The sequence below is a fragment of the Girardinichthys multiradiatus genome, chromosome 9 (assembly GCF_021462225.1).
Source record: "Girardinichthys multiradiatus isolate DD_20200921_A chromosome 9, DD_fGirMul_XY1, whole genome shotgun sequence".
NCBI lineage: Eukaryota > Metazoa > Chordata > Actinopteri > Cyprinodontiformes > Goodeidae > Girardinichthys > Girardinichthys multiradiatus.
The window spans coordinates 3007579-3020791 of record NC_061802.1 but is presented as its reverse complement, the minus strand read 5'-3'; the positions used below and the strand labels follow the sequence as shown (position 1 = coordinate 3020791).

Sequence of the window (13213 nt, the reverse complement as noted above, 5' to 3'; positions counted from 1 at the left end):
ATCCTGAATCTATGGGTCAGCTTTCTCTTTAACCAAGTGTTTGTGCCATAAAATGGATTTTTATTTTGGTGGTTCTTAGAGGTTCTAAAAATAGAATAGGAGGCAGAACCCATATATACAAAGATTCTCAAAGAGCTCTTTACTTAGCCTAAAAATTCCTGCCAAGGGCTCCTAGCTTTACTGCTGAGAGCAACTCTAAGCAAGGAGACGACAGAAATTCCTATCTTATTGAAAGAGGTGTGGTTGACCCCGTTGCTATGTGTGACGCTGTCTTCTAAGAGCTGTGATTGGTTGTTAAAAAAACCCAGCAAAAAACCAAATGCACTTCTAGTAATCAATGAAGAGAAATTAACCAATCGTACAATTTAGACTGGATTCCGAAATATTTAAATTATGGTGATGAAACTTACTTGTACTCGTACTCGTCGTCTTCCGCTATTTGTGTACAGATCGTGGGGACAGCAGAGATACACAGATGTCCCTCCCCCCAGACACCTCCTCCAGCTCCTCCGGGGGGAGCCCAAGGTGTTCCCAGGCCAGCCAAGAGGCATAGTCCCCCCAGCGTGTCCTGGGCCGTCCCCTGGGCCTCCTCCCATGGGACATTCCTTTCCTGGAACACCTCCCGAGGAAGGCGTCCAGGAGGCATCTGATATAGATGCCCGAGCCACCTCAACTGGCTCCTCTCAATGTGGAGGAGCAGTGGCTCTCGTTCTCGTTCTGTCGGTCATGACCCAAAGTTTCAGTTTTCAGTTTTATTTATATAGCGTCAATTCACAACACATGTCGTCTCAAGGCTCTTCACAAAGGGTTTGGAACGGTGCAGGGTTGTTGGGGAGGTTAGAATAAACTACTGAGTGTTAGAGTTTGGCCATTTTAGAATGAGCTTTGTGTAGGGGTACTAAGTAAAATAATAAACTGATAAAGTTTGCCCATCTAGAGCCCACTGGTGGCCATTGTTATACTAAAAACCACAAGGATTGGGAGTACCTCTCTCTGTCAGACTGATTATAACCATTGGCAGGTAGCAGAAATGGAGGGTGTGTTTGCACCTCAACCATAACTGAGCTGGTTTAGGCTAAACCTGACTCCCCTTTACTCCATCCAACAGGGAGGGAGGAAGGCAGAGGTAAAAATAATTGGAGATTGTTGTTTCTTGTTGCATTGTGTGAAAGGTGGGTAACTTTAAAATGGGCTAAGTCAATACAATCGAATCATATAGATTTCAAGTCAGGTTCATACATTCCAATTAATCGTAACCATTGAACAGTTCAGTCAGATTCAGTTATTTATTCAAATTGGATAAAAAGTTTTTCTGTCTAAGGAAACCCAACAGATTGCATCCAGTCAGTGACTTGCAGCATTCACTCCTCCTGGATGAGCTTGTAGAGACAGTGGACAGTCACTGGTGTTGACTTTGCAGCAATCCCTCATACTGAGCATGCATGTAGCGACAGTGGAGAGGAAAAACTCCCTTTTAACAGGAAGAAACCTCCAGCAGAACCAGAACCAGGCTCAGTGTGAGCGGCCATCTGCCACGACCGACTGGAGGTTTGAGAGAACAGAGCAGAGAAGAAAAAAGGACACAGAAGCACTGATCCAGGAGTACTTTCTATGGGAAGGAAAAGTAAATGTTAATGGATGTAGCTCCTTTAATGGTTTAGGTGGTTAAAAAGTTCCACGGTGGCAGGGCTTCCGGAGTGGATGAGATGCGCCCTGAGTACCTCAATTCTCTGGATGTTATAGGGCTGTCATGGTTGACGCCTTTTCAACATTGTGTGACGTTCGGGGACAGTGCCTCTGGACTGGCTGACTGGGGTGGTGGCCCCCCTTCAGAAGAAGGGTGAATAGAGGGTGTGTTCCAACTATAGGTGGATCACACTCCTCAGCCTCCCTGGTAAGGCCTACGCCAGGGTATTGGAGAGGAGAGTCCGGCCGATAGTCGAACCTCGGCTTCAGGAGGAGCAGTGTGGTTTTCATCCCGGCCGTGGAACACTGGACCAGCTCTATACCCTCTACAGGGTACTCGAGGGTTCATGGGAGTTTGCCCAACCGGTCCACATGTGTTTTGTGGACCTGGAGAAGGCATTTGATTGTGTGCCTCGTAATGCCCTGTGCGGGGAGCTCCAGGAGTACGGAATTGGGGGCCCTTTATTAGGGGCCATCCAGTCTCTGTACGAGCGGAGCAGGAGTTTGGTTTGTCTTGCTGGCAGTAAGTCGGACCGATCCTGTTCAAAACTTTCATGGACAGAATTTCTAGGCGCAGCCAAGGGCTGGACGGGGTTTAGTTTGGGGACCAATGGATTTTGTGTCTTCTTTTTGCAGATGACGTGGTCCTGCAGGCCCCCTCTTGCCAAGACCTACAGCATGCACTGGGGCAGCTTGCAGCTGAGTGTGAAGCGGCTGGGATGAAGATCAGCTCCTCCAAGTCCGAGGCCATGGTGCTCGACCAGAAAAGGGTGGCTTGTCCTCTTCAGGTTGGAGGGGAGTTCCTGCCTCAAGTGGAGGAGTTCAAGTATCTCGGGGTCTTGTTCATGAGTGAGGGGAGAATAGATCGGGAGATCAACAGACAGATTGGTGCAGCTGCTGCAGTAATGGGGGCACTCTGCCGGTCCGTTGTGGTGAAGAGAGAGCTGAGCCGAAAAGCGAAGCTCTCGATTTACCGGTCGGTCAATGTTCCAATCCTCATCTATGGCCATGAACTTTGGGTCATGACCGAAAGAACGAGATCCCGGATACAAGCGGCTGAAATGAGTTTCCTCCGTAGGGTGGCCGGGCACTCCCTTAGAGATAGGGTGAGGAGCTCGGCCATCCGGAAGGAGCTCGGAGTGGAGCCGCTGCTCCTCCACATCGAGAGGAGCCGGTTGAGGTGGCTCGGGCATCTACACCGGATGCTTCCTGGACGCCTTCCGCGGGAGGTGTTCCAGGCACATCCCACCGGGAGGAGGCCCAGGGGACAGCCCAGGACACGCTGGAGGGACTATGTCTCTCGGCTGGCATGGGAACACCTTGGGCTCCACCCGGAGGAGCTGGAGGAGGCGTCTGGGGAGAGGGACGTCTGGGTGTCTCTACTGAGTCTGCTGGCCCCGCGACCCGGTCCCGGATAAAGCGGAAGACAATGACGACATAATTGTAGCTGTAATCTGAGGCCCCTGAAAAATGTAGTTACAGCCCTGCATCGAACATTGTCTGTATCTCAGGAACATTAACGAGGTAGTCTGTCTGCAGCCCAGCAGAGTGGAGTAACTCAGCTGTCCAAGTTTTTGCAGTTAATCAGTTTGTCCAGGTGATGTTTTAACACAACATTAAAGGCAACTTATGTTTGCAATGAATGAAATGTTTGCTGAAGTTCACGATGTAATGTGTTTATTAATCGTTTGACGACAGTAACTCACTGGCGTGTGATTTACAGGAGTACTAGCATGTGTCCCTTATTACTTTAGCTGACCATAAGCACAATAACAGTTGATGAAAAGTTTAGCTATTAAAAACATGTTCAGGTTTGCTTTCTTTAGGGGCTGCAGTTTCACTGATTGCTCTTTATGATCAATATCATGGCAATGAGGCACAATTAAACCATGTAACATCCGTTCAGTCAGATCGGGAAATAAATTGGCTGTCATGACAATAAGTTTTTGAAATATAACTGCTGGTGTGAATGTGATCACTTCTGGTTTCATATTGTTATTGACTTTATCTGAGATAAACTGGCTAATTGTTTTCAAATCTTGATGCTTGCTCAGTGGAGATCAGAATGAAAAGGAAATTTAAAAGTGGAGACATTTCCAGTTTCTCTGGCTAAAAGAGGGATGAGAAGGAAGAAGAGACTGAGATTTGAGGAAGGAAGAATGATAGAGAAAGATATTCGATGTTTCAATAAATAACATATCCGCACAAGTCTACAGGTGTGTTATGAAGTTAGGCTTAATAGATGTAGTCAGTTTATGTTAGAATTTAACGTTATAATAAAACCAAATCCTACAACACAGAAATACAGTGAAAACTGTATTAGATCATTCTAATGGTCACTATGTTTTTTTCTTTTCTTTCAATGACGAGGTCCAGCATTGCCAACCTGTGTAGACCTTTTGAGCCTCCTTTACCCCTGCAAGTAAATGTTATAGATCCGCCACTGGTTTAATTTGAACCAAATAATCTGACATGGAATGGGTTAAATACATTTAATTTGGGTTTGTTTACAGGTAGAAAATCTAAACATGTTGGGCACGAAAAGGAGGTTCTAACTGGCAAAGGGACAAGTTGACACACAGCTATTTGGGATCAGAAAACTAGCAGAAATATTGGAAAATTATACAGAAAAAGTGGAGTCAGTAAAGAAAAATAGAGAATGAGAGCAACGAAGAAATCAAAGGAAGCAAGACTGACTAGGCTGAGGATTGAGAAGCATGCATAAAATAAAACAGTAAAAATCAGAAGAAAACAGCAGATGTGTCAGTGTATGTGTATTTGTCAGGAGAATCAGTGGGACACCTCATTATTATTGGTGGGAACAAAAACAGTCAGAGAGGACGATGGGAAATATAAAGGAGGTTGGTGTGCAGGAGTTCAAAATAAAACAATGATATGATATGTAGGATTCATAGGGAACAGCTGAGTTAACTTTTAGACTGAAATAAGCGGTTTTATATCAGGGAATACTCTTTACAAAATATTTATGTGAATGGATTTTTAAAGTTTATTGTAAATCTGGTTTCTTAGTAACACTCCAAAACAGCAGGTGGCGGTAATGCGCCATCAGGGTTGGAGCCAATCATGTTACATAACAGGAAAAGGAGGAGCAGGAAGCAGAAGAATGATATGTGGTGATCTGTAAGAGCCAATTGGACCCGTTCAGAACCTTTAACAGAAAGCAGTGCGGGCGGAACACCGAGCTGGAACCGGACCTTGGACCTTAAAATGTGATATATGAATTCCAGCTGCTACGGAGCCAGCAGCGTCCAGGAGCCGCTGAGGACACAGAGACAGAGGGACAGACAGGGATCCCGCTCGGTGAGTAACTCTGCTGCTCACACGGTCACTCAGCGGCATCATGTCCGCTAACTGAGCTCAGTTGAACCGAACCTTAGAACTTTATGTTGATGAATGGAACCAGCTGACTCTTATGTGGTGGATTCTGAGCCCTGATCAAACCCAAATCACTATCAGGGACCTCCTGCTGCTAGATGTTATTTATTGGAGCCACAGAACCACATTTCCCTGCAGCAGACTATTAGAAAAGCGGAGGGACATGGCGCATGCGCTGTACGAAGCGTCCTAGGGCACAAAAGGCGGGAAGGAACCGGTCAGAACTGGAAAAGCATGAAATGGAGGTGGAGGGAGATGACCTCCATCCTTCACTGGCTGCTAGAATTTAGCTGCGCCTCTATAAGGTGTGTTGCGGTATCAGGACAGTAGAGGAGCAGGAAGATCTCAGCCTTCCTTGATTTCGGGGAAGTCTGCCCCAGACGAAATGTCCCCGGCTGAAGCTGTACCCGGAAATGTCTCCGATTTTAGCCTTTTCTGAATAAGGAAAAATGTGTGTAGACTTTTATTACGGTAACCGGCGGTAGAAAGAGCGGGTGAGCATGCTGCGCGCAACACCAGCTATTACGGTAGCTGTTTGCTCGTCTCTTAATGTTACAGAGTAGAAGAGCTGAGCTTGCTGCCTTGGACTTGGCTGATTCTGGTCGTGATGAAGATTCGGTTCGCGGTAGGAAACGCCACTAGTGTTGTCAACATTCACTGTGCCCAGGTAAAAAATAAAAATAAAAAATGAAGGCTTGGATGTGTTTTGTTTTACCAACTGCAAATAAACCAAGTTTTTATGAAGGAACAGAACAACAAGTAGGACAAGAGCAAAGGGAGTAGCTGCAGCTGAGTGAGGGAATCACTTTTTAAGCACTGCCTGATTTCGGAAGTGGAGCTACAGTATCAACAAGGGTTCATCCAAAGTAAGATGATTTGGAATTGATTGATGACCTTAATTTTATATTTTCAGGTCTAGTTATTAGTTGTGTTAATTTATTGTTGTGATATGTGAACACGGGCTTTGAGGCTGAGGGTTGTTTGTCTACACAGTTTGGACAAATGAAAGTTCCTCAGTAAAAATAAAGCAGTCAGTAACAGAAACTGCTAGAATTTAGCTGCGCCTCTATAAGGTGTATCAGGACGGTAGAGGAGCAGGAAGATCTCATGTTTATTTTTTTTCATAGAGAGAGAGAGAGAACAAATTCTAACAGTCTATTCAGTAGGACTATCAGCTGTGTACCAACTAAAGTCAAATTGCAATGGTCCAAACTTTCAAGAAAAGACCTGATAACATACTGTATGAAGACTGATGTTCTCCTGAGTAATTTAGGACTTCCTCTACAAGCTATTATGCCCTCAGCTGTCAATTGCAATAATACTTCTCATTGTAAAGATCTTTGTGCTATGTATGATAGTATGGTGGGTGCCATGCATGAGAGCACTAGGTCATAACTCACATGTGGAAAGTCTAATAACATCACGCCAGGCTGGAACAAGCATGTGGCGTACCATGCAGAAGCTAAACAGGCATATAAGATGTGGGTGCAAGCAGGTAAATCCAGAGATTGGCCTATTCTGGACTACAAAAAGTCCACAGGTGCACAGTATAAATATGCCATTTAATACATTGCTAAATGTAAACAGAACATGAGAGCAGACTCAATGGCTAAAAAACTTCTACGTAATAATGTAACTGACTTTTGGGCTCTAAACAGGTCTACAACATTACTTCCCAGTGTCATTGAGGGTGTATCTGGGGTTGATAATATAGTAGAGCTCTGGAGACATTATTCTGCATTATTTAACTGTCAGAAGTACTCCCTATAAAACAGGAAGCATTGCTTAGAGATATGAGAATCTCCCCTAATGAAGTTCAGCAAGATATAAGGTTTTATAGATAGATCTTTATTGCCTTATTTGATTTAATCACCTTTTACATGTTTTCCCTTATCAGTGGTTTTAATTTATTTAATTCTCAGTTTGAAGCATTTTTGGTTTGGTATGTAAGCTGTTGGGTGTGGACAATAAAAACTGTGGTGTGCTTCAACTATCTTCTGACTGATTTTTGGGCTTCTGATTAGGCTTGATGATGTCTTCAAGTATCATTGTTCGTATGTTTCAGGTTGTGTGTCGATAGTAGCTTCAATGCTGTGTTTACTTTGACTATAAAAACAGTGTCTGGAGAAACCTTGGTCTGCCTTAATGTTTGCCAAAAAAAACTGTTGAAGAGTGAGCTCCAGCTCTTGTTTCTATCTTCATAATGTTAAAGTCCTTCAGCTGTGAGGCTCCTGGTCCAGCAACTGGTCAATGGAAGATGGACAGAAAACCTACTGTTGTAGGTATTATTAAAACTTTAATATTATATATTCTGTTTGTTTTTCTCTTTTCAGATTTGCCACAACATTATGTCTATTATTAAAGAAGATGATTCATAATTTTATCCTCAACCAAAAAGAGATTTCTGTTCTGGACCAGAGGGAAACAGAATCTCCACAAACCAGAGGGACAGCAGAGGAACCAGAGCTTGAACAAGTAAAACAAGAAAAGTTTGGATCAGAACCTATGAAGATAGAAGACCACATGGTACTGAAGCAAGAGACAGATACCTTAATAGGAACAGTTTCTGGATCTCTAGATATAAAAGAAGAACCAGAGGAACTTACACATGTAAAAGAAGAGGAGTTTGGATCAGAACCTATGGAGATTATGAAGAAAGAAGACCACATGGTTCTAAAGCAAGAGTCATATACCTTAATTGGAACAGTTTCTGGATCTACAGATATAGAACTAGAGGAACTAGAACTGAAACAAATGAAGGAAGATGCTCATGAATCAGAATATCAGCAGGTGGTAAAGATTGAGGTTGAAGACATCAGTCTGGATGAAAACCAAGATGCAATGAAGCAGGAGACTGATACATTAATAGGAAAATATTCAGGATTTTATGAAATCAAAGAGGAACCAGTAGAACTAGAAGCTAACAAACTGAAGGAAGAGGAGCATGGAGCAGGACCTCAGCAGACGGCAAAGAAAGAGGCTGATGGCAGCAGTCAGGATGAAAACCAGGATGTACCGAGGCAGAAGACTGATACCTTAAAATTAATGGCTTCCGATGTTGAAACAGACAACCAACAGCCTGAACTTAATAGAAACCAAATCGTCTTTCAGAACTCTCCTAAAGCAGAGCATCATCAGGAAATAAAGACCAGTGAAACCTCGGGATCCAGCAGAGTTAAACGGCAACAGAAGAGAGCTCAGAAAACCAGAGGTCAAAGTAACAATGTAGAGAAAGGGAAGAAGGACAAGGAGATTCACAAAGGTAAAAAATGTAAAAAAACTGTAAAGAAACAGTGTGAAGTGTGTAGTAAATGTTTCAAATTCAGATGTAATTTAATAGCTCACGTGAGAACTCACACAGGTGAGAAGCCTTTCTCATGTGTAACCTGTGGGAAGAGTTTTAGTCGAAAAAATAGTTTAAATACCCACTTGAGAATTCATACAGGAGAAACGCCTTTCTATTGTGTTAACTGTGGAAAGTCTTTCAGTCGAAGAAGTCACTTGAATTGCCACATAAGAATTCACACAGGTGAGAAGCCTTTCTCATGTTTGAGATGTGGTAAAGGTTTTTCTGATCAAAATCATTTGAAAGTGCACATAAGATCTCATACTGGAGAGAAGCCTTTCTCATGCACAACATGTGGAAAATGTTTTGGTCTTAAAACTCATTTGAATAGCCACATGAGAACTCATACAGGAGAAAAGCCTTTCTCATGTATTACCTGTGGAAAGAGTTTTAGTCTTAAAAGTCAATTAGATAGTCATATGAGAAGTCATACAGGTGAGAGGCCTTTCTCGTGTATAACCTGTGGAAGGAGTTTTAGTCGAAGAAATTACTTATCTACTCACATGAAAACTCATACAGGTGAAAAGCCTTTTTCATGTATAACGTGTGGAAAAGGTTTTAGTTATAAAAGTAATTTGGATATCCATATAAGAACTCATACAGGTGAAAAGCCTTTCTCATGTATAACCTGTGGGAAGAGTTTTAGTCATAAAAGTCAATTGGATAGCCATATGAGAACTCATACACGAGAGAAGCTTTTCTCATGTATGACCTGTGGGAAGAGTTTTAGTCGAAGACTTCACCTATCTGCTCACATGACAACTCACACAGGAGCGAAGCCTTTTTCATGTTTAACCTGTGGGAAGAGTTTTAGTCAAAGAGGTCATTTATCTGCTCATATGACCGATCATACAGGAGAGAAGCCTCTTAAATGTATGACCTGTGGAAAAGGATTTAATTATAAAAGTGGTTTGGATATCCACATGAGAACTCATACAGGAGAGAAGCCTTTCACATGTGCAACGTGTGGAAAAAGTTTTAGTTGTACAAGTCATTTGAATAGCCACATGAGAACTCATACAGGTGAGAAACCTTTCTCATGTATAACTTGTAGAAAAGGTTTCAGTCATAAAAGTACTTTGACTTACCATCTTAGAACTCACACAAAATAGAAACCATTTCCTACTTGTTGTAAATATGTTGTCACTCTGTGGTGGACTAGCAGGCTAATAAGTCCATGACTTTGATACGAGGGACCCGGGTTCAGGGATTGCATCTGAATAACGGTGAATAATGGTGCAGCCGATACAGACTTACTTATAGTTAAGGTGTCTATTGTAGCTGTAATTTCCTTTCTGTGACTTGTGTGGAGCTCCAATAAGGCATTTTAAACTGCTTCATTAGATCAAACTCTTACAAGTGAGAAGATTTCACGGTTATGAATGTTGTCACTATGAATTTAGCAACAGTTTAAGTTCCCTTGCTGATGTTAGAGGCCTTTGATTTTTATAAACTGTGGTTTAATGTATTGAAATCTTCTTCTGCTAATCTTTTAGATCTATGATCTCATTTTCCGACCTTCTGCCGATCTCGTCTTGTTCAGACCTGGCATTTACATGTCCTGGAAAATTTAGTTGGAACTTTTAGCATGACACACCTGGAAATAGATATTAGATGATAGCTAAAGATAATAATAATAACAATAACAACACATTGACATCACAATATAGACTGCCAAGTTGAAAAAGCAGGTCTACTGACAGTCAGTAAAAGACTAATGAATGAAGTACATCTGTCAAGATGATGGCAAAAGCAACATAATTCACATAAGTTTAATTTATTGCCATTTATTTACTTAAACATTTTGGATGACCCATGTATATACAGGTCCTTCTCAAAATATTAGCATATTGTGATAAAGTTCATTATTTTCCATAATGTCATGATGAAAATTTAACATCCATATATTTGAGATTCATTGCACACTAACTGAAATATTTCAGGTCTTTTATTGTCTTAATACGGATGATTTTGGCATACAGCTCATGAAAACCCAAAATTCCTATCTCACAAAATTAGCATATCATTAAAACGGTCTCTAAACGAGCTATGAACCTAATCATCTGAATCAACGAGTTAACTCTAAACACCTGCAAAAGATTTCTGAGGCCTTTAAAACTCCCAGCCTGGTTCATCACTCAAAACTCCAATCATGGGTAAGACTGCCGACCTGACTGCTGTCCAGAAGGCCACTATTGACACCCTCAAGCAAGAGGGTAAGACACAGAAAGAAATTTCTGAACGAATAGGCTGTTCCCAGAGTGCTGTATCAAGGCACCTCAGTGGGAAGTCTGTGGGAAGGAAAAAGTGTGGCAGAAAACGCTGCACAACGAGAAGAGGTGGACCGGACCCTGAGGAAGATTGTAGAGAAGGGCCGATTCAGACCTTGGGGGACCTGCGGAAGCAGTGGACTGAGTCTGGAGTAGAAACATCCAGAGCCACCGTGCACAGGCGTGTGCAGGAAATGGGCTACAGGTGCCGCATTCCCCAGGTCAAGCCACTTTTGAACCAGAAACAGCGGCAGAAGCGCCTGACCTGGGCTACAGAGAAGCAGCACTGGACTGTTGCTCAGTGGTCCAAAGTACTTTTTTCAGATGAAAGCAAATTCTGCATGTCATTCAGAAATCAAGGTGCCAGAGTCTGGAGGAAGACTGGGGAGAAGGAAATGCCAAAATGCCAGAAGTCCAGTGTCAAGTACCCACAGTCAGTGATGGTCTGGGTGCCGTGTCAGCTGCTGGTGTTGGTCCACTGTGTTTTATCAAGGGCAGGGTCAATGCAGCTAGCTATCAGGAGATTTTGGAGCACTTCATGCTTCCATCTGCTGAAAAGCTTTATGGAGATGAAGATTTCATTTTTCAGCACGACCTGGCACCTGCTCACAGTGCCAAAACCACTGGTAAATGGTTTACTGACCATGGTATCACTGTGCTCAATTGGCCTGCCAACTCTCCTGACCTGAACCCCATAGAGAATCTGTGGGATATTGTGAAGAGAACGTTGAGAGACTCAAGACCCAACACTCTGGATGAGCTAAAGGCCGCTATCGAAGCATCCTGGGCCTCCATAAGACCTCAGCAGTGCCACAGGCTGATTGCCTCCATGCCACGCCGCATTGAAGCAGTCATTTCTGCAAAGGATTCCCGACCAAGTATTGAGTGCATAACTGTACATGATTATTTGAAGGTTGACGTTTTTTGTATTAAAAACACTTTTCTTTTATTGGTCGGATGAAATATGCTAATTTTGTGAGATAGGAATTTTGGGTTTTCATGAGCTGTATGCCAAAATCATCCGTATTAAGACAATAAAAGACCTGAAATATTTCAGTTAGTGTGCAATGAATCTAAAATATATGAATGTTACATTTTCATCATGACATTATGGAAAATAATGAACTTTATCACAATATGCTAATATTTTGAGAAGGACCTGTAGTATAGCATTCTTTGTGCTCTAATTCAAATTTCTTTACTGGAGATCAATGGAAAAGATCAAACGTTTAAAACATAAGATACACATGAGGAACAGGTAGTATCGCATAAGGTAACTTTAAAATGTAATTTTAAGCAAATAAAAAGCAAAAGCTTAGGTATGAAATAAATACTTAGAGGAATGTTTGATCATTCTGAGAAATCTGCAGTGAAGCCAGAGCTTCGCAGCATAAAAACTAAATGCTATCTGTGTTTAGTTCTGGTTCTGGGAACACTGAGTGTGCAGATCTTTAATGGCTTGAGGGTCTACATGGTTCCTACCTATTCTGGCAACTGTTTGGTGGTAATAGAATGCTTTTTTTATTTATAGACTTAGTGGTTAACATTCAGGTCCAAAGCCACAATGAAACCTAGGGTTTTTTGCATGCTATGTGATCTTTAGCATGATTGAATCAGTTGAGTTTGGTTACCAACCTCATACTTAAAAACAATGTCTTCCATCTATTTTGCATTAAGTTGGAGGATAGTCTGACTCTTCGCTGTTAGATGTTTCAGTAACTTTAATAACCTACGATCAATTAAAGAAACAGAAATGTGTTGTGAATTGGCGCTATATAAATAAAACTAAATTGAATTGAATTGAAATATAAACTTGTCTGTATTAGCATTAATTTTGTAAGTGATGTTGGAAGTATTTCATAAACTGAGCAAGTGGGATAATATACAGTCATGGCCCTAAATGCTGGCACCCCTGAAAGTTTTCAAGAAAATGAAGTATTTCTCACAAAAAAGGATTACAATAACACGTTTTGCTATACACATGTTTATTCCCTTTGTTTGTATTGAAACTAAACCAGAAAAGGGAGGAAAAAAAGCAAATTGGACAGAATGTCACACCAAACTCCAAAAACGGGCACGGTGATATAAAGTTGGGCAGTTGAAGGAAACTGTCCAGCAGAGTCTCTGCTGCAGTTCACCTTCTAGTTGTCTTCGTTCCTCTTTTACGGGGTGATATCACTGGCAAAATTAAGACTATTGGGCACCCAGTGGTGGCTTCTTCCGTGCTGCTATATCCATTCCAAAGCCAGCTACTGATCTGATTAATGATAGGCTGGCACTGGCAGATGAGAAGGAGAGTACTCACTTGCGATAGTATTGGGGAAGCTGGCGTTGGCATTGGAGAGGCTAGTGATTGGCATCACTAGGCTGGTCACGAAGCTGAAGTTGGCTTCCGATTGCAGCTTCTGATTTGGTAAACAGTTAAAGGGCCATTCCACCTGATTTATTTATTACCTTGAGCATCTCTAATCTGCTGCAACTGAAAAACTACAGTATTTAGACACTTCAAACTTGG

General features: G+C 42.1%; 3 protein-coding genes across 10 annotated transcripts in view; all 3 read left to right on the top strand.

The window, feature by feature from the left end:
• Positions 1-4810: 4810 nt before the first annotated feature.
• The window catches only part of LOC124873764 (zinc finger protein OZF-like), a 46631-nt gene continuing 38228 nt past the window's right edge, over positions 4811-13213 (top strand). For all 7 annotated transcript variants that reach the window (XM_047374707.1, XM_047374706.1, XM_047374711.1 and 4 more), the window contains exons 1-2: positions 4811-5007; positions 7416-8344. Coding sequence is in view for 5 of the 7 variants with exons in the window: in XM_047374711.1 (XP_047230667.1) it covers positions 7450-8344 (895 nt within the window). In the remaining 2 variants the exon portion in view is untranslated. The remainder of the gene's footprint in view (positions 5008-7415; positions 8345-13213) is intronic.
• Positions 5638-13213, top strand: part of LOC124873741 (oocyte zinc finger protein XlCOF22-like) — a 138012-nt gene continuing 130436 nt past the window's right edge. The window contains exon 1 of one of the 2 annotated variants that reach the window (XM_047374653.1): positions 5638-5749. In XM_047374653.1, the coding sequence (XP_047230609.1) occupies positions 5690-5749 (60 nt within the window). In that variant the 5' untranslated portion in view covers positions 5638-5689. Of the gene's footprint in view, positions 5750-5830; positions 5949-13213 lie in introns of those variants that run through there. The other variant, XM_047374655.1, reaches the window with a different exon arrangement.
• LOC124873425 (gastrula zinc finger protein XlCGF57.1-like) lies at positions 8353-9609 on the top strand (the record flags this gene model as incomplete). Its single annotated transcript, XM_047374061.1, is given in 1 exon segment — positions 8353-9609. A coding segment is annotated over 1 exon segment (1257 nt), but the record flags the coding sequence as incomplete, so codon positions are not given.